The sequence below is a fragment of the Podarcis raffonei genome, chromosome 9 (genome assembly GCF_027172205.1).
Source record: "Podarcis raffonei isolate rPodRaf1 chromosome 9, rPodRaf1.pri, whole genome shotgun sequence".
In the NCBI taxonomy this organism is placed as follows: domain Eukaryota; kingdom Metazoa; phylum Chordata; class Lepidosauria; order Squamata; family Lacertidae; genus Podarcis; species Podarcis raffonei.
The window spans coordinates 45,203,645-45,230,458 of NC_070610.1; the positions used below are offsets into that span (position 1 = coordinate 45,203,645).

Sequence of the window (26,814 nt, forward strand, 5' to 3'; positions counted from 1 at the left end):
ATGCTTCAGGTTACATACGCTTCAGGTTACAGACTCCGCTAACCCAGAAATAGTGCTTCAGGTTAAGAACTTTGCTTCAGGATGAGAACAGAAATCGCGCAGCAGCGGCGCGGCAGCAGCAGGAGGCCCCATTAGCTAAAGTGGTGCTTCAAGTTAGGAACAGTTTCAGGTTAACTACGGACCTCCAGAACAAATTAAGTACTTAACCCGAGGTACCACTGTATAGATCTATTGAACCAATCCCAGCCTGCATTTATATTCTGTTCCTTCCCCATTTTGTCTAGGATCTGGTCTCTATATGATGACTGCACACTTTTCCTAGGTGGGTTCATTCATAAGATTTGTGGACAGACCTCCCTCCACTTACCCTCTTACCCATTTAAAAAAAAGGGGGGAGAACATTTTTGTGCAAAAGCAATGTTACACCAGCTACAAGTGCTTTGGCAATGCTTTTTCTGTCCAATGGGTGAGGGTTTCTTTAAAAAAAACCTCAAAGTGTGAGTGAGCAGAGATCAAGGGATAACACTGAATGAAAGCTTGTATGAATGGTTACTGAAGAGTTACCAGGATAGCGAAGCAGTTTGGGATAAGTTGGTGCAAATCCACTTACCATGCTGCTTGCACTCATTATGACCCGCAGCAGAATGAGCTCCCTGGGGGAACCAAGGTGATAAAGTGGAACATACCACTTCAAACTCCAAGGAATGGCTTGCCATTCCTCCCCAAATATTCCATATAACCAGTGCTTTTTTACTGGGGATACACAGACCCCTAAACATTTTATGAATCTCTGTACTTTTGTCCATTTACTGTATTTATTTTTCCCGATTTGAACTATAAAATGGTGATCTTCTTGAGTCAAAATGGGAGTACCCCTAATTTTTTTTAATAAAAGAAAAAAGCACTGCCTATAAACACCATTTTAAAAGCAGCAACAACACCTGCCTGGAAGTTACTTTATTTTCTTAAAATCACCCCAGTATATCAGGCTGAAAATTCTCGATCTGCCTTTTGTTCTGCTGAGACAAGTTGTCTCCTCGCAGAGATTTTCTTCTAGAAAGAGACGTTCAGAGGCCTTCCCTCCCGCGCGGGCGCAGTCCATTCTCCCACCTGCGGGGACTCATTCGGACGAGGCCTGGTGAACGCTCCCCAGTTCAGAGGGGACCAAGCGGGCTTCGCTGCTCCTCACCTTTCCTCACTCCTGCAAAGGGGGCCCGGGCAGGCTGCCTTCCCTCTGTCTGCCGGCAGGCGTCCTTCCTTCCCTTCGGAGTCGAGAGACCAGCCTCGCAAAAGCCGAGCAGCTGCAAGCGGGAGCTCTTGACATCACATGCAAGCTCCTCCTGCGCTCGACCTCCTCGCTCCCCCCTCCAACCTTAGCTCCCCTCTTTTCCCGCCCCTTCTACCCCCCACCCTCCAAAACAAAACATCTCTGGCGTGAGGCGGCTGGGAAACCCACAACGCGAGGGGGGATGAAGGAGCTCCAGAGCCGGAGAGGCCGCCGGAGCAGCGCGCTGCCTCTCGGGGGCTTTTCCCTCAGCTGCGAAGAGGCCGGCTTCGCCCGCGTCTCTGGGGAGCCCAGCTGGCACTGAAAAGGACCCGCTTGGCCGGGCGCGCCAGCCAGCCAGCCAGTCGGCCGCCCGCCCTTCTTAAGCCGCTCGAGAGCGAGGAGGACGAGCCGACTGCAAGCGAGGCTGCGCCGCCGTCCGCTTTTGTTTCTTTCCCCCGCGCGCCCAGCAGAGGAGCTGGGAATGCCGAGCGGGTTGCAAAGGTGAGGGCGCGCCGCCTGCCTCCTCCGCCCGGGCTGGCGTGTCCCCGCGCGCCTTCTCCACGCGCGCGCGCGCGCCCCCCACATGCAGACACGCGCGCGGCGGCGGCGGCGGGGGGGCGAGCGGGAGCAGGAGGCGAAGATGGCAATGTCCGTGATCCAAGCGTGCCGCAGCCTGGCTCTCTCAACATGGCTGCTTTCCTTTTGTTTCGTGCATCTGCTGTGCCTGGATTTCACCGTGGCCGAGAAAGAGGAGTGGTACACGGCCTTCGTGAACATTACTTACCCGGATCCTGGTGGTGGCGGCGGCGGCGCAGGCGGGGAGTTGCGTAGCGAGAAGACCGAGTGCGGCCGCTACGGGGAACACTCGCCCAAGCACGACGTCTGGGGCCAGGTGGTGATGACCTCGGCGGCCGCCGACCGGCTAGCCTGCGACCCCAACGCCAGGTTCGCCGTGCCCGGGCCCGGCAAGATCTGGATCGCGCTCATCCCCAAGGGGAACTGCACTTACAAGGATAAGATCCGGCACGCCGCCGCGCAAAATGCCTCGGCCGTGGTCGTCTACAACGTGGGCTCCAGCAACGCCAACGAGACCATCACCATGCCCCCCGCAGGTGAGCTGGTGTTGGGGGGGAGGGTGCTGAGCCACAACCACCCCCCTTCCCAAAAAAGTCCCACGGTTTGAGGATCTCCCTTCTGGACAGCTTCATCGCACCCCTCCTTGGACCATCGCACCCAGCCAGCCTCCCAGGATGTTATTAATAGCCAAGCCAATGGCCGTGGCCGGGGTTAATAACATCCTGGGATCTGGGTGAAAAGCAGGCAGCGCTGTGTGCTTGGCTCGCCATAAGATGAGTTTTTGGCTATTTCTCTCTCTCTGCCCCCCCCCCTTTTGAGCTGGGGAATAAAAGAGGGGAAGGCTAGTGGAGTGAGTGATGGGGCGCATCTAAGAGCTGGCCTTTGAATAGCTTGAAACTAAATGACAAGGGATGCAAGGACAGCTTTTGAATGCAGGGGAGCAGGAAAGTAATAAGGGGAGGCAGGTCAGCTGTTTTGGGAAGGGTAGGGGGAGAAAGGTCGTAGTAGTCAAGGATCCAACCAGGTGGAAAACAAAAGGAAAGAGGACAGGTACAAGGCAGAAGGGAAACCCTAGAAAAGGGGAAACCTGCTGGAATGATGTGTATCTTGGCAGTAGGCAGGAAAGGGAATGGGAGGTTAGTGTGTCTGGTGCAGGGAAGGAAAGGGCAATGTGTGGCCCTCCAGATGTTGCCTAGACTCCCAACTCCACTCAGTCCCAGCCAGCATAGATTATGGTCAGGGATAATGGGAGCTGGAGTCCAACCACATCTGGAGGACATTCACATATTCTGTCATTTGATTTCACTCTGAGCCTTTTTCAGTGGCCATTCGAGATGTGCACATTACTTTTTGTGTTCCTTCAAATTCATTCATGCTACATTTGGGCTTGCGGGTGCAGCCCTTTGTAATGAATGGTTGAACTATGCTGATTAAACAGTGGGCTGATACAACAGCACCTTTCAATATGTCCGGGAAAGTTTGAAAGTTCTGGTGTTTTAAGCCACTTCCCGAATCCCAGGAGGTTTGTGATTTCTGTGTACAGTGCTGTTGCTGTAAGCCTTTTTCTGGCTTCTTTGCCGTCGCTTGCTCTGGCTGTGCAAGCACTGTGTCAAGAGAATGAACTATTCAGGATGCCAGGAACACAATTAGGTTAATTACTATTAGAAGATTTTACTTGGAAAATGCAGTCTTAGTACAATATCTGCAATTCCTGTGACACGGATTACTGTCTAATTTCAGGTAGTATGTACACATGCAATTTTTAAATCCACTTTTAGGCGTCTTTGAATTCTGCTAAGGCTTCTTTGCAACACACACAGTGTAGATGTTTATGTGATGGTGCTCTTGGATATATTCCAGTTTGTCATATGGAATAAAAATAATTACAAAATATCAGTATGCAAGAACAGGCTGTGTGATGAACATGTGCTTTTATTCATTATCAGCATTTGAAAATGTTGTGTTTTTAGAAAACACCAAGAGTAGTTGTTTGAGGGCAGGGCCCTACATGGTCAAGAGCTACTTGCTTCTTATTCCAAAATACCACACTATGGAGAGTCAAAATGCCACTTTTTAATTTGGGTTGTACACATCTTGCAAATCAGCCTACGTAAATATATTTCTTCATAAGTAAGAATCACAAAATTCAATGGGGCTTAGATTGGGGTTGCAGTTGTTCTCCACCTTAGAGGGGAACCTAGAGAAAAGTTTGGTAGCAAAACATTAGCATTATTTTAACAGTAATTACTAAGTTGTAGACCCTGACATGTAGGGAATATACCAACCGCAATATTTGATTGGACCTTGAGTTGGCGCTATGGAAAACAGCCCAGTTTGGTCCAAAGGACTTCAGAGACTCTGTGATTCAGCTCGGGGGTCTGAATCTTCTTCAGAAAAATGAGGCTTTGTTATTACCTATGCACTGTTGAGAAATTTGAAAAATGTTCCAATGTTATTCCTTTTGAAAGAGATACATGATTTATGTGGGCATAATACCCCCTCCAAAGTGGATAAAATTTGACAAATTACAGGCAAATCAATACAGTGTTTTTTGTGGTAGGTGCCTTTTAAAGTTTAATCTTTCTTTTTTAGAATAACATTTTATAGTTCTCATATTTTGCAGAAATTGATAAAATTTGCAGGCATGGTAGTCCCTTCTAAGGGCATGGATCCTACCAAAGAAAGATAGCTGCTGCAGATTCCTCATAAAGACAGCATTTGCAGTTTTGGGATGCTAAGAAAGAAAGAAAGATTTATTATGCTTATTCGTCACTAGTAGCAAAGAAAGTTAGTAATGGGCAAAAAAAGCTGGGGCAGCACACTGACAATAGAACAATAAATTCAAAGAGATTCATTCTGTCTCTGCTAGTGTTTTGTGGGTGATTGATCTGAAAATAGCAGATGTGCCCCTAGGTGTGAAACCTGCCAAATTACATACAGATGGGCCTAGGAGGTTTTGTGCTAGGTTCCTTTAAGTTGACTGTGTGTGTGTGTGTGTGTGTGTGTGTGTGTGTAGACTGAAGACTGAAAGGGATTCTTTTTCCTCCCTGTGGTTTTGTTTGTGGTCAAAAATTCAGCAGCATTAGAGAGGTGCTACTGGTTCTACTGCACATAGAGCTGCAAACAAAGTCTTTTGATTTGAGGAATAGGCTAATGTGGGCATTGGAAACTTGCTCTTTGTAGACCCATATACTCATCCCACCTGAAATCCTGTCGGTCATGGCACCCACCCAGCTGTGCCAGTGTTGCTGTTTGCCAGATTGGGATGTGTCCAGCAGAGTGACAGTGAGGAAGTTGGTGGTGGGAACAAGGGTATGTGAATTTTTTGCACCACCAGCGCAGTCCTGCCCTGGCTCTCTCTATCCTTTACAGGTGTGTGATGACAGCTCTGGTGGTATAGTGCCCTGGAAGCTTCTCCCTGTTTAGCTGCTTCCTACAAAGCAGGCAGGTTGTATATCTAGATTCTGCTGCGAACACAAAGCAAACCCATATTCTCTGCTGTTTGCTCCCACTGCTAGTTCTGCCATCCTGAGAGAGAGAGAGAGAGAGAGAGAGAGAGAGAGAGAGAGAGAGAACTTGCAGCTGTTGAATGTCATCACTATTTCTGGCTACAACAGAGAAGGTGCATTTCAACTAGTGGGTGGAGCCCTCAGAGAGCCATCTCTCCCACTGCCCCCACCTCTTGCCCTGATCAGGCACAAGGTAGATGGGGGCAACACACTTTGCTAAATGTGGGTGTTATAGTTGTGTGGTACTTTTCTGCTTAAGCAGTGAGTGTTTATTCACACAAAACAGTACTTCAGTAAAAGACCCTAGTGTGTATGTGGAAAAGAGGCACACAAGGACAGTAAGCGCTAAGTAATATTAATAACAAACATGGCTGATAAATGAAAATAATCACTTGGGACATGACCACACATGGGAGAAATAATATCATTAAAAACAAGAGGTTGAGTGATACACACATTTCTTTAAAAATCATTTGGATTGATTGAAAAATATAACACAAAGTTGTGCAGAAGCAAAGGCCTCCAAACTACAAGGCTAACTAAAACACTGCACTCTGTGACAGTAGGACGGTCCCCTGTTTCAGCACCAAACTTGAAGGGCAGGCTCATAGCCTTAGGGAACCTGCAGTAGTTTCTCTCTGCTGCCACAACCCTTTTCTGTGTCACCTAATGCCAAGGGGGTGGGATTCCCACTGCCTTACAGTGATCTCCTTGAGTGTTGGAGAGCAGCCAGCTGACTTCCGAGACTTTTTGCAACTTCAGCCTGTCTCCTGTCTGCTCATCCAATCACTTTGACAACCCCTAGTGTAGCCCCAAGCAGCCTAAGCCACATGGTGGGAGGATAAACAGCCGCCGAGTGTGCGCCAAAATCAGTACAGCCCAGAAATCCAATTAAGCAGTTTATTCAAATTGAGTACAGTGGTACCTCGGGTTAAAAACTTAATTCCTTCTGGAGGTCCATTCTTAATCTGAAATTGTTCTTAACCTGAAGACCACTTTAGCTAATGGGGCCTCCCTCTGCTGTTGTGCTGCCGCTGCACAATTTCTGTTCTCATCCTGAAGCAAAGTTCTTAACCTGAGGTAATATTTCTGGGTTGGTGGAGTCCGTAACCTGAAGCGTCTGTAACCCAAGGTACCACTGTAGAAGTAAAAAAAAAGGGGTGTGGAAGAGAAATAGCAGGTACGATTCTCAGAGTTGAAATAAAACACTGTGCCAGACTAGTGGTCTTAAATCATCCTACACTTTATCCAAATGAACATTGCGAACTTAATCTTAATGGTCACTTCTGGCACTGGAAGTTTCAAGCATCAGTTGCGGGTTGGGGAAATCAAGAGGGACAATGTCTGTATGGCCAAGGCCCATTTTAAGGGCTCAGGGCCCACAGTAGGCTTAAAGGCTAGTTTCCAGCTAATCGGAATTCAGGTGTGCCTGCCAGGGAATCAGTGTGTGTGTGTTGGGGAAATGGTAGATGCCTCCTGGAGGCACAGCAAGAAGGTTATTACACACACAGAAATTCTCCCAGGATTTATTTGTCTTCTTGCTAGAAAGGATTTAATTATGAATTTTGTGTGTTTAAGAAGGGATATGCCTTATTCTCTAGGCAAAATGGTGAGCAAGGGACCAGACTGTTCACACACGCTGCTCAGGAGAACAAGAACACTTGGAACATATAAAATCAGAATGGAATTAAAGGATCAAAGACGTTGGACAATGATTGGAAAAGGGTGCCTAAGGGAGGGATGCCTCCAAACTTCATCAAAACTCTTTCTGATGTATTTTGCTCTGTAGAACAGAACAGCAAAAGAACAAGAAGTAATAGTGAGAAAGTGCATATTCCTTCAGCATCTCTCCCTCCAAAGCACTAGAATTGGAGAGTGCAGGTACCTTGTGGAAAGGATGATGTTTGCATGCTAGGCCTGTCAGTCATGAATGAGCTATCCCTTCCCATTCAAGATCCTGGCATTTTCTTAAGCTAGAGGCATAAGTTTGATTTTGCAAAGCTGTACCTTTTCTTCACCTGTGTTTTCCTTTTATGGAAAGCTTAGATGCATAGTTTCACATTTTGCAGACCCTTGTCTGTAGCATGGTTGGGCTTCTTCTTTCGTTTTTTTTGCATCTGAGTCACTAAGGTGCCACAAGGTGATTCGCAATACAGTATCTCCTCTAACTCAGAGCACCTCGCTTGTGCGGATACTGCTACACCTTGGAGAAGCCAACAATCTCTCTGAGCATCCGGATTCAGCACAAGATTTGTCTGTAGCTGCTGCTCATCCCTACTAGGCCTCATGAAACTTAATAGGACATTCCAAGTAAATGTGCATATGTACTAGGGTATTAAAGGCACGCAGTAAGGAAATCAGAACTTCCGACAGAAATACTGGGATGCAACAGCTACTGTACAGGCTACCTGAGACTTTGGGTGATTAGGACTTCCGTATATATTTTGTTTGGAGAATCGTTTTGTGTTTTAGCTGAGGTGTTATTTTCAAATAAAATATTGCATTTGCACAATATGTATTCAGTAGTGGCCACTGTGGAGGGACAGAGCTACCTTCCCAACACTGGCATTGCTGCAGCATACCTGGCTAGTTCTGCAGTGAGGCAGGATGCTGGAGAATTCGGGGTTGTGTGGATGCACTGACAGAGCGACTTGGGTAGCAAGTGATCGATCATGACTGGGGCTGTAGCATCCTTGGAGGGGGGGCGTTAACCTCCCCCCCCAAACTTTGTGGTACAGTCCCAAGAAAAATGTTTTCCTGAAGCTGCTTGAAGGAGCCTGCCTAATATCAATGAGCAGGGAGTTCCACAGTTTAGGTGATGCCACACTGAAGGATTGACTCCTTGCAACTGCAGAAACATCATGATGTGAAACTTGTAGAAATGCCACTTCTGCAGACTGAAGTGGCTGAATGTGCATATATGGCAGGCTACCTCGGCCCGCCAGATGTTTTTGGCCTACAACTCCCATGATCCCTAGCTAGCAGGACCAGTGGTCAGGAATGATGGGAATTGTAGTCTCAAAACTTCTGGAGGGCCGAGGTTGAGGAAGCCTGATATATGGGGTAATGGGATCCTTCGGGTAAACTGGTCCCAAGCTGTTAAGGGTTTTTATACATTAATAGTAACACCATGAATATGGTCACTCCAGGACAGAAGCTGACATTGACATTGGTGCCTTTCATGTGTTTTCCTGACTGGCTACTTATGCTGGAACTGAAACTATCTACTGTACTCTTTAGACCATGCCTTGGTTAACCTGCGGTCCTCTTGGTGCTGTTGGATTCTAGCTCCCATCATCCCTGACCATTGGCCATGCTAGCTGGAGTTGATGGGAGCTGGAGTTCAACAATAGCTGGAGGACCACAGGTTAACTGCAAATCCTCCAAGGTTCAAACAAACAAGCTACCCTTGCTCTTGACAAAGTGTGAAGAAGCTTCTTGTCAGCTTCACCTTGATAGCAGTCTCAGCTAAAGTCCCGAGGCCAAGTCTGAAGGCTCACTGCTGACTACCAGCCGTAAACTGGTTTAATGCAGGCACATCCCAGAGAAGTGCTAAATGCCTCAACTCTGATTTTTCTAAAATAGCAGTTTATACCTATTTGTGTAAACCTGAATTCCTTTCCCAGCAAACATGGTCAGCATTTTCTACCATTCCTAGCATTGCCTCCTTTTGATGCTTGCTGCGACGACTCCCCTCATAGCTACTAGCTCTTGACATAATGTATTCCACATTTGTTTTTCATGTGGAATGCATTACAATGGAATGCTTCTCCACATTTTCTCCCCCTCCTTCCATTTCCATAGATGCCTGTGCAGGCAAAAACATTTATGCATTCATGGAAAACTTATAGTCAATTTGACTATTAAGGGACGGGTCAGAGAGCCTATTGCCCTGGACAGGAGAAACGAAGGGTTGTATCCAACAGAGCAATCCCTCAGTATAAGGGTCTTCTACTTTGACAATGGAATTTCCTCTCCTGCTCCCCCTTTGTACCTCCCACTCCCCACAAATCTGCTCGGGAGGGTTTGTAGAAAATCCCAAGCAGATGTGGGGGGCACAGGGAGAGGAAAGAGAGAGGAAGTCCCATTGCACAGGCAGAAGTCCTTCTGCTAATAGGACAACTTCATTTGACACAATCCTGAGAGCTTCAATGGACACTGTGTGTGCATCCAGTCATAGTGTTGGGTGTAGGGAAAGGCCACACATTCTCAAAAGGGCAAGCTTTGTGCCCTAAATTTCAAAAAGTGGTCTAGGCCATTACAAATGAATAGGGTCAAAATAATGAATTAAAGTGAGCTGTTCTCATGGTCCCAATCCTAACCCAAGTACCCAGAACCAGACTTTTCTAATTCTTTTTTTTAATCAAGCATAGCAGTCATGATTTGGGAGGTTTCTGGGTGTTTTTGTGGGGGCTGTTGTTGGCCAGAATCTTTGGAAGTTTTAAGAAGGTAGAAAAATTACTTTTTCCAGCAGTGTGTGTGTGTGTGTGTGTGTGTGTGTGCATGTATGTGCTGACTAAAGTGGAAAGGTTATACATTTCAGCCTTTGTTTTTATGATTCATACATTTGTCAAATGGGTAAGAGGGAAGGATAGCATGGCAACTGTGGCTTTGGTGCAGAATGCCAGAAGTAGAGCTATAAAAAGTTATGGAGAGGGGAAATGAAGGCATGCAAAACCAAAAAGGAAGTTTGTTGCTCAAAGGAGGACACGTTGGTGCTCGCTTTTCTCAAAATTTCTGTGTATTCATTCTCATAAAGCATTTTATTTTAGTGAACTGGTTGTTCTAGCTTTGGTGTTTTTGTTTCAGCTTTGCACTTGAAGCCAACTCAACTCCACATTATATGAGGCCATAGAACAAAAGAGACATTGGTCTCTCAGTTTCTTGTTGCTTGCACCATCCCTCTCTTTGTGGCAGGGGAAGGTTTTCTTACCTGGTTTCTACCTCCTGTTTGTGTTTATACCTATGACATGTGTCTTCAGCAAGTATTCTTGTGCTGTTTGAAAAAGGTGTAGGGGAGCTATCTAGGACTCAGATCAGATATGGTAACTCACAGCCTCAGATCAGATATGGTAACCCACTGAATTTCATAGCCTGGAGGAAAAGAAACCTAACTGGAGTTCTCTCAATAATCGCAAGTGAATAGGGAAGATTCGAATCCCACCTCTGAAGTGGGGCCAGTGCTTTTAAAGGCTAAATATTGGCATAAGTCTCCTGTCTTTCCTGACATTAAACAGTAGCCTGTTGCTGACTTTGGGTGCCTGGCTGGTACTAGGGAGAGTCTATTGGATTTGGCACAAATGAGAGATGCTAATTTAGCACCCCCTTTTGCATATTCATAATATAAATCACTATACATGTAAATGATGGCACATAAATCTGTACAGGTGAGAGATGACAACTTTCCCAAGTGCCCATTACTTCAGTAAAAGCCATCACACTTTTAAAACTTGAAATGCACTTGTTCTACATAAGGATGCTCTGATAAGATATCTATGATATTTTGGCACGTCCAAAAAAGGGTTCCTGTGATTGTGAAAATCACGAGGAACGAATGTGCTATATATTCATTAAATTGACTGCAGTATGCTAATAGTATATTAAGAGGAAAGTCTTCTGTTCTAAGTTTTGAAAATTCCTGAGTGTAGGTGAAATAATATCAGTTTTTACAGGGAAGATTACCATGGAGTTATTTTTTGTTTTTGTTACATTTTGCCTTTCCCCCAAGATGCTCAAGGTGGGGTTCATATTCCCCCCATCCATTTTATCTGAGGAACAATAACCATGTGAAAGTTCTTTGGGCACTAACTATGAGAAATGCTATTTTAATTTTGGGGGGAAAGGGTTTCATGTAGCTGTATCTTGATTTCACAATCTGGGTTTATTTTTAGAGCACTTTTGTTTTTTTAAAAAATGCATGCAGTAACTCTGTCTACCTGAATTTGTACATTTAGTAGGAATGTAGAATCACAGATGATAGGGTTGCGTAGGATTTCCAGAATCTTAAACATCCAACTTCTCCTACTGACTGAATTGAAACTCTCCTATGCCAGATGTTCCCCCAAGCTTTCTTTAAAAACCAAGGCAGAGGAAGTTTTTAGATTTTCCAACCCTAATAGAAGGGTCTTTTTAAAGTTCATATTTTTAGGAAAAAAGAAATGAAATGCATTAAACCCCACAAAAAGGCTAAGTAAAGTTTATAGAGGTTTTAATTCCTACTTCACTTATTTTTGTGGTAACTTTTGCAGCCCACAAAGTATGGCACCACAACTGCAGTCAGCATAAACCACAGTCTCTGTTTTTGTTTTGTTTTTGGCCTGTAAACAACTTATATATAATTTTGTACACCTGCAGGTTGGGAGGACTTGAGAAACATATTTTGGAGGACTATATTCAATAACTCAATAAACTGCCTTATACTAGGTCAGGTTCATTTAAAGGTAAAGGGTAAAGGGACCCCTGACCATTAGGCCCAGTCGTGACCTACTCTGGGGTTGCGGCGCTCATCTCGCTTTATTGGCTGAGGGAGCTTCCGGGTCATGTGGCCAGCATGACTAAGCCGCTTCTGGCGAACCAGAGCAGCGCATGGAAACGCCATTTACCTTCCTGCTAGAGCGGTACCTATTTATATACTTGCACTTTGACATGCTTTCGAACTGCTAGGTTGGCAGGAGCTGGGACAGAGCGACGGGAGCTCACCCTGTCGTGGGGATTCAAACCATTGACCTTCTGATCGGCAAGTCCTAGGCTCTGTGGTTTAACCCATAGCGTCACCCGAGTCCCATCAGATTCATTTAGCCCAGTGCTAATTGATTGGCAGTGGTAGTGTCTTTCCAGGATCTCAGGTAGATCACATTACCTACTCCTTAATTCTTTGGTAACTGGAAATGCCAGGGATCAAACATGAGGCCTTCTGTGCAAAAAGCATGCACTCTGTCTCTGAGCTACTGCCTGTTCCCATGCAAACTGAGCTTTGCAATACCATATTTTTTATTTTATTTTGAACTTCAAGGTTGGATACTATCCCAGACTAGCCGGAAGCAAGGCCCCATCTGCACTATACATTTAAAGCAGTGTCCTACTTTAAACAATCGTGGCTTCCCTCCCAATAATCCTTGGATCTGTTGTGTGTCAATGGTGCTAAGAGTTGTTAGGAGGAACCCCCCCCCCATTTACCTCATAGAGCCACAATACACTCAGAGTCCCTTTGTGAAGAGGGATTGACTGTTAAACCACTGTGGGAAATACCAATATACAACATGTAGCATAAATTACTATCTTGAACCAAGTCATACTCTTAATGTTACACAAAACATTGAGCATATTGGTAAAAGACCATCTGTGTAATCTGTTACTTGGATTTTCACAATATGGTCCATGCTATTAAAGACTTGGTTATTAATATATTTCTACTGAAAGTAATATGCCAGCCTTCCCATCCAGGTGGGGTTGGGCTCTAATTCTCATCAGCTCCAGCCAGCATGGCCAATGATCAGGGACCATGGGAGTTGTAGTCTAATACTTTTGGAGGGTACTAGGTTGAGAAAGGCTGGTATATAGCCTAGCTTCATCTGGCTAGCATAGTCTTAAGCAATGTAATAGCGGTAGGTGAGAAACCACAGTAGGCACTTTCTACTTTGGTATAGTGGCATGCAAATGTTCTTATAAATAAACAATAGATTTAAATATACATCATACGCAGCTAAAACTAGGGGCAGTGCCCTATGCTATAGTAATATACAATGTGTGTCCCATTTTCTCAAGCTGCCATCATCTTAATCCTTTGACATGGAGTTAGTGATTTGCATCCTGCAAATGTGGCAACAATATAGACTTTATATATTAGAGAGAGTCAGCCATATCAAGCAGGTACAACTACACAACTGTAGTGCTTAAATCTGAGGTCAAATTGAGTGCTGGAGCAAGCAGAAGTAGAAAAATCCTCAGTAGTGATAGGACTGGATCTTAAATATTGTTTTCCAATGCATCTACTTTTTATTTGACTTGCACATTTCTAGCTTGTAAACCTTACCTGCTTGCAATTAAACCAGAAGGCACTTCCTCACATTTCTTTGAATAACATCATGAAAGACTATATTCAGGTTGTCTCAACAGCAAACATTGGTATTTGTAGGGCTGATTCACATAATTGTTTCAAAATCTGTTTCCCAAGCATTGTTTGATGGCATTTTTAGACTGAAATAGTTCTTGATCTCCATGGAAACAGCCGTTGATACGGTCTCAGGTATCTCAGATTAACATGTCCTCTGACAATATATTAACATGTACTATGAACCCTACACTCCATTTTGGAATACTTGGATATCAGATGCTGACATACAAGTGCATTAGGGGTTCATTGTTGCTTGTTCTAGCCCTGATGTTTAAGCATCAATATGATACCTACTAATTAGGCTATTACAATATCGCGGCAGAGCATCCTGTCATTGTTGTGTTAACACAGTTGCCTCTCGTTGACTCATGCACGCGAAGCACCATGACAACTCTTGCAATGTATTTCACTTAGCACCTGGAATGCTTTCAGAAGATAAAGCGAAAATGTGGCTTCTTAAAAGCTGGTGAGGAAAAGAAGTGCAGGTGTTGATCAGGGGCTCATATGATCTGCCTCTACCCCCACCCCCCGCCTCTGCCTGTCTCTTGCACCTGGAGCCAGATGAAGGAACACTCCCATCATTGTGAAAGAGTAGCTCAAATGCCTTCTTCACATTCCAGTACCTCTTGCATGGTCATGCTGCACAAAGACAGTATTCAATCCTGATAAGGTGCTTTTCTGCCCTTTTCATCTACATTGGATTGCTGATTATTTGGCTGCTGAAGGACACAATACATTCATTGATTTATTGAAATAAGATATGTAAAAGGACCATGAATTCGTGTAACCTCATCTCTTTGTTAACTGAGTATAGTCCATGCACGATAGGTCTGGGTGGTTTTGTACTACTGCAAAGCATATATGTTACCAAAAAGGGTAGCTAGCATGAGGAAGCACTGGCTGCCAAAACAGGTGAAGGATAAGTGGAATACTGGGTCCCTGAAAGCAATGGGAGAACTCTGAGGCATGCTGCGTATTTTTAAAAGAAGTCTGCGTCTCCCCAAAGCTACCCAGAATGGTCAATAGCCAAAGGCTGCATGTTCATACTGCCAAGTGGTTGTTGAAGGGAACTGAACAGTCTGTTCCTTGTTGCCCCTCAACCTTATAGGGTGCACACCATTCAATATTTGTCCTCCTAGCCCAGTCACCATTCCCACTGCCTCTAACTACTTAAAGGATCATGGATGGAGAGGGTCAGTGTCAGAAGACACACATCCTCAAGCATCAGTCCTCCAAGGCTAACCCTCCCCTGGCAAATACATTTTCCCTTTTGGGTGAATGGATGCTCTGAAAGACCTGTCTCTCTGGTGCCTTTTGGAAGACATTGGGACTTTGAAAAGCAGTATGGTTTGGTGGTGGCTTTAAAAACCAAGAACTGGCACGGTTGTTTTGAAAACAAAACGTATCTGTGATTGTTCCAAGATCTTAAAAAGGTTACTTTAAGATGGAAAATAAAGATGTGCCTGAAAATACCATGATTACCTTAATGAAATTGTAGGTATATGCATAGCAAGAGGAATGTAATTTCTTACATACTACGGCTTTTCAAAAATTGTCTTGCCATTGTATAAGTTGCCTTGTAATTATTATTTTTAAAGCATTTTTCCTGTTCATCGTGAATGTTTTATTTACGCCATTTGTAAATGAACCCAATGCATTAATTGCCAGATTTAACTAAATTTGGGGTTCATTTGGCGTCTTAACACAGCTCATGTGACATTGGTTAAGTATAGGTGAATATGCTTTTTGCAAATGATGGTTTTTCCAGCTCATCTTTCTACTGCAGTCCCTGGGCATCGCTCAAAAGCCTGTCCTGGAGGTTGAGGGGGGCCTTGTGAGTGGGATTCAGTGTGGAAGACACTTCTGGAAGGAGAAATTGGGAGTCTTTCTCCCCCACTCCCCATGTGCATGCTGAAATTCTTTAGATACTGAATACTATAGATACAATGCTGATAAAATGTTGGCTGAAAAGTGGCACTTTACAGTTTACACTATAGGATATAACAATACATTTTGAGAAATAAACTGGTTTGATAGCAAGTTACATTATATACGTTATATATTCTGAACAATTTACCATATTTTTCCATGTATAAGACAATGTTTTTTGCTGACTTTTTTTCGGTCAAAAATTGGGGGTCGTCTTATACATGGAATGTGAATGCGGGGTGGGAGCTGAAAGCTTGGCTGCTGTCAGGCGACATGGCGGAAAAAGAAAGTCACTTTGCTCATGCCCAAAGGCACTATTTCCCCCTCAGCCGAGAGTGAGCCTGGTGCATGGAGCCCAAGCTTCACTAGAGGAACCCCCTCTAGTACAACACTGAAGAGGACGCCTTGTCACCCTGCGCAGAAGGCTCCGCTCCCACTCCAAAATCTTTGCCCAACCTTCCCTGCCAAGGTTCTGAAGTTTGGTGATGTCAGTGGCGTGGCTGCCAATCTGTGCTGAAGGTGTTATTTTGGGGACAGGAGTAGGTGGCTTTTCCAGTTCTGGCACCCGCCTGCTTTGCCTTGCCCAGTCCATGGAGATCACTCCCAGCTCCAGTGGCTCTGATCTTGGGACCTGGGCATTGCCACTGTCTCTAGGCAGAGCAGATTAGACAGGTGGTGGCTTATGCTGCAAAGAACTTGAGGGCAACAGACCGGCCCCCTCTCTTCCACCTGCCCGCTCATCTAGATCCTGCCCGCTTTCTGCCTGGACTTGAAGGTGATCTCCCCAAAAAAACTCCCCTGAGCACACTAACTGAAAAAAAGTTGTTTTCTTTGATGTTTAAAATATTAATTTCTTAATTTGGGGTTCAAAAAATAGGGACCGTCTTATACATGGGGGTGCCTTATACACGGAAAAATACGGTAATAGAACCGGGACATTAACTTGAAACACAAAAGAGGATTTTTTTTCTTGTTCTTTTGTTAAGGGGGGGTGTCACCCCCCCAAAAGGTAGAGGCTGATTTTTATACATAATCTCTTATAATTTAGAATTGTTATATAATTTTAAAGAATGTAATTGAAAAAAGAAGATAGTGAATACTAAGTTTATGTATAAACAAACAAGTGGTGTTGTTGTTTTTAAAGAAAAACTATACACTTTAGATATTCAGTGTTATCAGTGTTCTTGTGGTTACTGCATTTATTAAATAAGCAATGGCTAATTAAAATGACCCAGTCATTTCCATCAGTATCTAAAATAGGCAATTCCTTTGGAACATTATTTAAGCCAAGTATATTTCATATACATCTAGGCCTCATGAAACACAAAAGCCAATCTGTTTAGGCTGCTTGTCAGTCCATTTCTTAAAACACTTCTGCCAGATCTCACCATCATAAAACAATAAGTCAATCTCACTCTTTTGAAAGAGAAAAACAATCTGTTTCACTGTTTTAAGTTAGATTCCTGGAAAAACAGGTCAGTCCTGAGATTTTTAAAAGAACATTTTCAAAATAACTGCAGTTTAATCGTTAGACCGTTTCATCGTGGCTTTTCTCCAGCAGTGCTGATCCTGGTTAATCACCAGAGAAATTAATGCTTGATCATCAATCAACAAATATTAAACACAAAAATCTATAAAGAAAAGAATTCATAAGCCAAAAACAAATAAACCCATCATAAAAAAAGATTGTTCAACACTGTTTGTTGAATCATATTAAAAACAACCCATTAATCTATTCTTCCCCCTCCTACCCTGCCATCATCTAAAAGCAAAGATGAAGAAACTGATCAATAAAAGCATTAGGTGTTATAAAGCCATTTAATTAAGAAAAGCTTTGTTATAAACGTTTAACTTCAGTGGATATATCTCTGCTTTCGTTAGCACAAAAATGTCGCATCAAAACACATTTTGTACCAGAAAAAGCCAAAAAAACCACCCAAGTACAAAGATAGATCAGTTAGAAGACAATATGCAAGTCAAACTGATAGTTTCCAAAATGTTAAATAATTGGCCCATAGAAGTAGCACATTAGTACTGTCTTACTGAGATTATTCTTCGCTTTGTGTTCCTGTGGGGTTAATACAGGCAACCCCCGATTTATGTGGGGATTATGTTCCAAGGCACTGCACATTTAAGTGAAATCACATATATTTGAAACACCGTTGAAAAAGCCTGCAAAAACCTCATTCCATCCCCTGTATGGTGTAGTGGTTAAGAGCGGTAGTCACGTAATCTGGGGAACCGGGTTCGCGTCTCCGCTCCTCCACATGCAGCTGCTGGGTGACCTTGGGCCAGTCACACTTCTTTGAAGTCTCTCAGCCCCACTCACCTCACAGAGTGTTTGTTGTGGGGGAGGAAGGGAAAGGAGATTGTTAGCCGCTTTGAGACTCCTGAAGGGGAGTGAAAGGCGGGATATCAAATCCAAACTCTTCTTCTTCTTCTTCTTCTTTTGTGACATTTTTGAGTCACTTCTGGGATGCACACACGAGCAGTTGCACGTATATGGGGCACACCTAACATGGAAGTGGCCTGCAATAAATATGTGACCTAGTGATAGGGTTGCTATATTCCCAAAAGTGAAAACTGGGACAAAGTTGTTTGGCTTTTTGGGGGGGGGATTTCTCCCCCCCCCCAGGTTTTTGGACTTTTCTTTTCCCAGACATTTTGCTGATTCAGCAATAATCTGCCCAGATGCCATTTTGCTGCCCAATTCCTGGACGTGTCCGGGAAAACTCAAGACGTAGGGCAGCCCTACTGAAATGTACTCGGAGTCAAGAGTGGATTTCATGCTCTTTATTCAGCTCATAGTGGTGAGGAGGAGTGGAATTTCCCCCAGAATGCCTGCCTTATATACATTATTTACACAATGGGCCCCTCGTGATTGGCTAATTCCAGGATTCTCCTGTAGTCCAATCAGGTTGCGGATTCACTTCCACCTGGAGCTGGATTGGGTGGCTCCTGTGGACCAATCAGACTGCTGCATTCTGAATCCTATTGTTCTAGGACCGATCAGACTGCTGCATTCTGAATCCTATTCAGCTCAGTACATAACACCTACCCAGGCATTTTTCTGCCGTATATGGCTACAGATAACACTTCAGTCGCTACTGTACTGTGTCTGCCTCCAAATTCTGCAGTGAATTTTGACCCTATGACATCCTGATGACTTTGTGTTTGTGGGTGTTTTCAAACAATAAGTCATAAAATACTTTTCTGCTTTTTGTTTTTTAATTGAAATCAATTTGTCAGGCCGTTATAGAGAAGCTCTTTTCCTTAGATTCTGCCTTTCATTGTTATTCTGCTCAATAGCTAAGTAATTAAAGAATCCCCCGTGATCAAAGTGCTTGCTGTTTTACAGGCTTCACTTATCTGGAACTGCATTTTTCCTAATCTCTTGTTGCAGCTTTATAGATGGAGGTCTGTAGTGGCATCGGGGGGCGGAGGGGCGGGGAGCCTGCTGTTGCTGTGTTAACTAAGCCACAGTTGCATCTGCAGCTTTGTGTCTGTCTGTAAATGTAGCCAGTGGCACTGCCCACATTCAGGAGACCCTGGGCAAAATGCCCTCTGTTGGCTCCCCCATTGTCACACCACTTTCTCTCCTGTCACCCCATCCTGGGGGAAGATCGAGTCACTTTTCCATTGACTCTTCAGAAAGAAAAAAGGACTGATCCTCACACCCTCTGCAGCCTTCTTACCACTCAGTGGTGAAGAGACTTGTTCCATTTCCCTTGTAATAGAAATGGTCAGTGTCCTCAATAATCTCCTCCCCCTCCTGTTACATCCTTCCCATTTTCTTCCTTAAGTACTGGCTTTGGGAGTAGTTCCCGGGGTCCAGGGTACACACACTGTTGGTACACACGCTAGAGACTCTGGGAAATTAAAGACAGTGGGTGCAACTACAGTGGTACCTCGGGTTAAGTACATAATTTGTTCCGGAGGTCCGTTCTTAACCTGAAACTGTTCTTAACCTGAAGCACCACTTTAGCCAATGGGGCCTCCCGCTGCTGCCGTGCTGCCGGAGCACGATTTCTGTCTCTTTTTTTATATATTATATTTTTATTAGTTTTCAAATACAAAAAAATTTATACATTCCATACATCTTAATTACATCTTACTTCTATTTTTTGACTTCCCTCAATTTGTCTGCCATTCCTTCCTATTGTTACTTTTTACACATTTCTGCCTTTTTTAAAATATATTATCTGTTTCTGTTCTCATCCTGAAGCAAAGTTCTTAACCTGAGGTACTATTTCTGGGTTAGCGGAGTCTGTAACCTGAAGTGTATGTAACCTGAAGCGTACCGTATTTTTGTCCCATAGGACGCTCCGTCCCATAGGACGCACCTAATTTTTTGGGGATTTGGGTTTCCCCAAAACCAGGTCGGGGAACAGCGGGATGGCGGTGCCTCCCCGCTGTCCCCCGAGCTTGTGGGGCTGGCCGATGTCTGCCCGGCGGGCGGGGCACTCTGCTTCAGGGCACCCTGCGTGCTGGGCGGCAGGCTGCTATCCGCTACCTAGGGAGCCCTGCGGGAACTCCCGCAGGCTCCCCAGGCTTGCTGATAGCTTCCTGAAGCCTGGAGAGCGGGAGGGGTTGGTGCGCACCAACCCCTCTCGCTCTCCAAGCTTCAGCGAAAGCCTGTATTCGCCCCATAGGACGCACACTGATTTCCCCTTCATTTTTGGAGGGGGAAAAGTGCGTCCTATAGGGTGAAAAATACGGTATGTAACCCGAGGTACCACTGTACTTGCTTTGACTGCATCACCCATAATAAAGTTTCTTAAAAATAAGAGAGAGGAGGATGCTGGAGGTTGTTTCCTATTCTTGGGCAATTGTTCAGGGGGCCCCAGATCTGTGGGGCGCTGGACGTGAGTCCTATGGCATAAGGAAATCAGGTTCTCCACATTATTCCCCCTTTGCTTCATCTTATTTGAATCCCTCCAGAGTATTTTATCTACTGTGGTGTTATACTTTTGAAAAACCTATTGTCTTTTATTTCCCTCCTACTACTATCAAGCATCTTTAGATAAACCCAGATACAGTGGTACCTCGAGTTACATATGCTTCAGGTTAAATACGCTTCAGGTTACAGACTCCACTAACCCAGGAATAGTACCTCGGCTTAAGAACTTTGCTTCAGGATGAGAACAGAAATTGTGCTCCAGTGGCGCGGCTGCAGCAGGAGGCCCCATTAGCTAATGTCGTGCTTCAGGTTAAGAACAGTTTCAGGTTAAGAATGGACCTTCAGAACGAATTAAGTTCTTAACCAGAGGTACCACTCTACTAATCATTGGCATCTTCCCACGCACCATAAAGCACACTTAAAACACGTGACTGGGATCTCTGGTTTCCCCTTCACAGAGCTCCCGTTCCCAGCACCCTTAACAAACTACAGTTCCTAGGATTCTTGGGCAGGGGGAGTCCTGTGCTGTAAATGTGTGTTGAGTTCGTAGTCTGGTTGCTGAGGTGGGATATAGTTGTCTTGATCTAGTGGCTGTCATGTATCCCTTCATAACTCTGCAATGATTATTCTACCGTTTGTTGTGCTGCCTGAGCTTCCATTTTTGCTTCCATTCACTTGTTCAGAGAGTCTGTCCACTGGTGAACATTCCTAGTTGTTGCCCAGCATATCAATTTTCATGTTCCTCTTGCGATTTAGCAGTGCCCAAAGTGCTGATGGAGCAATGATCTTTCATTTTACATCCAGAGCTGGATTATATCCAGAGGGAACAGTTGATAGCAGCAAAAGGAATTCCCATTACTGAGATTAAAGGTAATTTTGCAAAGAAAGAAAAAAGTCAGTTCTTTTGCTGTGGGATTCCTAATAGATCCTCTTAGAAATAATTTTTCTTTGTGCCTTTCCATGACTCGTCTTTTATATTTTAGCAGTAAGTGCTTTCAACTCTCTGCTAAATGCTACTAATTTTTCATCTGGGAAAAGCAGGACATACCTGTTTTGGAAAGCCAAGTGCTATGGTGATGCTGATCCAGTCACTTTCTTCACATTTATTAGACATGGTTGTGTAATACAGACAAGGTACTTATTACAACTTGCCACCTTGAGTGATGGCCATACTGGATGGTAAGGACCAGTTAGAAAGCTTTGGCCAACCTTGTCAACATAGTCATTAGTGAATCTTTATTAGAGAAGTTTCTGCCAGATGGGGATGCTGGTACACTCGAGATTTGGTTTTGTCACCCGCTATATGAGGTCGCTGGGAGAGACTTGTTAACAAGAGTTCGTGCACTGATGACACTCAGCTCTGTGGTTTGTTTTGTCCCCATCCAACCCTTGTGAGGCAGTTCTGTCCTTAAATACACGTCTGCAGTAAGTGATGGATTGGATGAGAGTGAATAGATGTAATCTCAATCCAGGTAAAACATCATTGATGATAGTGGGATACTTGACTAATCCCTGACTGTGGTATTCTTAGGGGCACTTATAACTACATTTTGAAAACACACACATCTGATTTAGGTTTAAAAGGCTATTAAAAAACCAGCCCCAACACTCTTATTCCAGAGCCCATACTTGCTCTAGATAATTTTCTCCTGCAAGGAACAGACAAATAGCTTGAAGCTATGGCTGGACCCAGTATTGTTCCTGTATTCCCAAGTGGCAGCTGCATAAACTACCTTTATCAGCTATGCCTACTGTTGAAATATAGACTTCAGCTCTGCCATTCATGATTTGGTGGTATGCAGATAAGTGTGATGAAATGTACTCTACACGGTGCTGACTTTGAAAAAGGTACAGAAATGCAGCTGAAGCTAATTGAAGTGCCCCACTTGTTAACAAGTGTAGACTGATACCAGTTTTGAAGCCACCTGAATTGGTTGCCACCATATTTCTGGGCCCAGTTGTTCAGAGTGTTCACTCTTCCCTGTAAAACAGTGATGAGGAACCTGTGGGCCTTCAGATGTTGTTGGGTTTCCAACTCCCATCAACCCCAGTCAACATGGCTAATGTACATGGATAATAATAATAATAATAATAATAATAATAATAATAATTTATTATTTATACCCCGCCCATCTGGCTGGGCCTCCCCAGCCACTCTGGGCGGCTTCCATAAAAACCAAAAATACAGTAAAATATCACACGTTAAAAACTTCCCTGAACAGGGCTGCCTTAAGATGTCTTCTGAATGTCAGGTAGTTGTTTATCTCTTTGACATCTGCTGGAAGGGCGTTCCACAGGGCGGGCGCCACTACCGAGAAGGCCCTCTGCCTGGTTCCCTGTAGCTTTGCTTCTCGCAATGAGGGAACCGCCAGAAGGCCCTCGGCACTGGACCTCAGTGTCCAGGCAGAATGATGGGGGTGGAGACGCTCCTTCAGGTATACTGGACCGAGGCCGTTTAGGGCTTTAAAGGTCAGCACCAACACTTTGAATTGTGCTCGGAAACGTACTGGGAGCCAATGTAGGTCTTTCAAGACCGGTGTTATATGGTCTCGGCGGCCGCCCCCAGTCACCAGTCTAGCTGCTGCATTCTGGATTAATTGTAGTTTCCGAGTCACCTTCAAAGGTAGCCCCACGTAGAGCGCATTGCAGTAGTCCAAGCGGGAGATAACCAGAGCATGCACCACTCTGGCGAGACAGTCCGCAGGCAGATAGGGTCTCAGCCTACGTACCAGATGGAGCTGGTAAACAGCTGCCCTGGACACAGATTTGACCTGTGCCTCCATGGACAGCTGTGAGTCCAAAATGACTCCCAGGCTGCGCACCTGGTCCTTCAGGGGCACAGTTACCCCATTCAGGACCAGGGAATCCTCCACACCTGCCCGCCTCCTGTCCCCCAAAAACAGTACTTCTGTCTTGTCAGGATTCAACCTCAATCTGTTAGCCGCCATCCATCCTCCAACCGCCTCCAGACACTCACACAGGACCTTCACCGCCCTCAGTAATGGGGATGATAGGAGTTACAGCCCTCCAACATATGGAGAGATGTAGGTTCTCCATTTCGACTTTAAAAACCCAAGAACCTTGGATCCTGACCATCTCAGGGAGCATCTTCACCCTTATATGTCACCCCTCCCAAACTATGATTCTTGAGATGTTTTGAGGAGGTCCTGCTCTGGGTTTCATTTTCTGGGGCTGCAGTATTCACCACCATGAGGAGCAAGGTCTCTTCCATTACAGCCCTGATGCTGTGCATGCCAAAATAAGTTCATACAGCATCCTCTCTTTTGGCCTTTTGAAAGCAGGTAAAAGGTTTCCGTTTTAGTCTGCCTTTGAAAATTGACTTTTAAAAAACTGGCCTCACCCTATATTGTGTGTTGCTGGGCTGTTTTCCTGTCTTTGGGGCATAATATTTTTTAGTTTGTTTTTACTGTGTGACTAGTCATATTTGTGGCTGGATTTCAACCCTGTGACTGTTATTTTTCTATTAATAGCAGTGTAGAGGCAGTCCTTTATTGGAATAAGTCTGCTTGAAAGGACTGTCCAGTCCAGTCTGGCTTAATGATATTGAATTATTAGGAGAGAGAATAGAGGTCTTGGAAGTTTGCTCGTTTAGCTGAAAATATATATTTTTAACCACCCTTCATCAAAAGGTTCCAGGATGGTGCAGCAAAATGAACAGTCACATAGGTCACCTGGTCATGGTCTTCCCCACTATTGTATTGTTCTAGTGAAATTATACTATTTCTAAATATGCACCTCTACATACACATGCAAACTGGATATGAAAGTTGGTGTTCTCTTTTATTCTCATTTTTGCTGATGTGTAAATGACCACTCTACTTCTGAGTAGTCTTCTATTGGATTGCGTGTCTTGCTTCTTGTGTATCTGGAATCTATATGTGTGGTTCTTTAAGCCTCAAACCCATTGGAAACAAGACAACTGTCCAAAGGCTTAACTGGTTTTTGACATAAAAAAGCAAGCTCTGTATTTTTTTTATGTCTGGTGCTGTTCCCACCTTGAGTTCTACTCACACTGTTCTTAGATAGCAGCCACTGTCCATGAAGCCTGTTTCAACCAAAATGACTTTGGTATGTTTGACTTCAAAAGGGAATGCATATCAGGAATCGTCTTCCTACCTTGCCCTAGCCAACATGCATGCTGAAACATCATTTTGAAACTGTGTAGCCAGATTTCCAGGTAGCATAGTATATCTTTCAAGGAGAATGTTCCTGGGTAGACATTTAAAGAGACAACTGTAAAAATAATGGTCAGCAAACCAATGATCACTAAATGCATATGTGGATTTCTGTGATGATGTGTGGAGAGGACTGACATAGCTTTAGCAGGGAGGGAGAGAAGTGGTTAATGGGGGCAAACCTCTTTGGTGTCCAGGATGTCTGTATTGCCCCTGGCAGGAAAGTGGGTGGCGCTGTAATCTAAACCACTGAACCTCTTGGACTTGCTGATCTGAAGGTCGACGGTTCAAATACGTGTGACGGGGTGAGCTCCTGTTGCTCTGTCCCAGCTTCTGCCAAAAAGCATGTCCCAGTTTCTATTCAAAACTATACCAGTGCAAGAAGATAAATAGGTACCACTGTGGCAGGAAAATAAACAGCGTTTCCGTTCGCTCTGGCACTTGTCATGGTTCTCCATGCGCCGGTAGCAGTTTAGTCATGCTGGCCATATGACCCAGAAAGCTGTCTGTGGACAAACGCTGGCTCCCTTAGCCTGAAGCGAGATGAGCGCTGCACCCCATAGTCACCTTTGACTGGACTTAACCTTCCAGGGGTTCTTTACCTTTTTACCTTACTGCCCCTGGCAGTAATTAATTAGAGCCAGGGCTCATTGGTAAATTATATTTTGTATTTTTAGCATGCTAGTGTATCTGATTGTCTAACACCACAGTGTGATGTACTGTATTGGCCTGAATATAAGCTGCACTTTCCCCCCAAAGTGTGAAAAGTTAAAGTGCGGCTTATATTTGTGACCTTATGGTACCGCTGCTGAAATAGCTGCCCAGCAGGGCCATCAGGGCTGTGGGACAATGGTGCACCACCACCCCGACTCCGAAGCCTCCCCCGAGCTGTCAAAATGAAGGGGGAAGGGGGGGAGGCCGCCTGCAAAGTAGTGCAGCTCCCCCCCCCCGGAAGCAGCCCGGGAGTGCAATGGCACGCAGCCCACCCGCTGCTCTCAAGCCTCCCCTGGTGCCGCCTTGGTGAGTGGGGCCCCGAGCACCCGTTCAGGGTGGTAGAGCCAGGAGGCGGGCCACACCCGCAAATAAGCCTTGAATTTTAAAGGTGTGGTTTATTTGTGGGAGCGTGTTATATTTGGGCCAATACGGTAATAGCCATTGAGTTCAATGGATCTTGTTCCCATGTAAGTGGGTATAAGATTGCAAGCTAAAAGGACTTATTTTTTTTTGTAATTGAGCAAGAAGCTTTTCCAAAACCATTATCACTGGTGCTTATCATTTTATGGGCCAATGAATTTATTGTAACTGCTATTATGGCAAGATGATTTTATGATATTGTGAACTTGCTACTCTTTTTTGTTTTGCGTGGCTATAACTCTTTCTCTCGGGAGAAAAAATAATCAGTGCTCATTGTGTGAAAAGTATGGCGCATATGATTATCATACTATGATTTACTGGCCTGTTAAATATTCAAGGGTAAAGAAACAACTGTCTGTGCTTATATAGTTCTGTTTTTGTAACAAGTGTGAGGAACAACACGGCCACCTCTTAGCACCGCTTAGTGGTTTTGACCTGAACCGAAGACAACAAAATCTCTCGTATAGCAAAGTTTTTGTGTTGCACAGAGATTCCTAATGGGGAAGGGCCATAGGTCAGTGGGTAGAATACACAAAAAAGTGGTCCAAGGTTTAATCCCCAGAATCTCCTTGATAGGACTGGTTTGAAACCCTGAAGAGCCACTAGCAGTAGGCTGTGCTAAGCTAGATGGCTTAAGGGTCTGACTTCATAGAAGTTTTTTCATCAGAGTTAACAGAGATGCAGTTTGTGCCTAAAGTCTTGTTAAAGGAAGGCACCAAAATACCTTTGCTAGTGCAAGCCTGCAGTGAGACCTAGATGTTGAGGAAGCCCTAGATCCAAGAACAGCTGCAAACCATCCTTCAAATAAGATCTTACAAAATGTCAACCAGGTGTTAGTTGAGTGCTCCCGAAAGGAGATACTGTGCCATATTTGAGGAGAGATCAGATAGCAATATATAGCTTCTGCTCTGTTCCTTGCCACAAAGAGGAGTCCTAGGAAAACCTGTTGCCCTCCAGATGTTTTTAGACTCGCAACTCCCATCAGCCCCAGCCAGCATGGCCAATGATCAGGATGATAGAAATTGTATTCCAGCAGCATCTGGAGGGAAGCATGTTCCCGATTCCTGGCTAAAAGGGAACTGCTAGGGAAAGGACTACATGAGAGGATGTAGAATACAGTGAAAGCTTGGGATCTAACTGCAAAAATCTTTGGACTGGGGAACAAAGCAGGCAGTGACTGCAGATAACAT

The 26,814-nt window shown here is 44.5% G+C and overlaps 2 protein-coding genes across 2 annotated transcripts in view; one reads left to right on the forward strand and one right to left on the reverse strand.

The window, feature by feature from the left end:
• Positions 1-2,074, reverse strand: part of ZNF330 (zinc finger protein 330) — a 32,443-nt gene extending 30,369 nt beyond the window's left edge. Inside the window, exon 1 of the mRNA XM_053403310.1 lies at positions 2,052-2,074. The gene's annotated coding sequence lies outside the window, so the exon portion shown is untranslated. The remainder of the gene's footprint in view (positions 1-2,051) is intronic.
• Positions 1,314-26,814, forward strand: part of RNF150 (ring finger protein 150) — an 80,863-nt gene continuing 55,362 nt past the window's right edge. Inside the window, exon 1 of the mRNA XM_053403306.1 lies at positions 1,314-2,379. Within this exon, the coding sequence (XP_053259281.1) occupies positions 1,851-2,379 (529 nt within the window). The 5' untranslated portion in view covers positions 1,314-1,850. The remainder of the gene's footprint in view (positions 2,380-26,814) is intronic.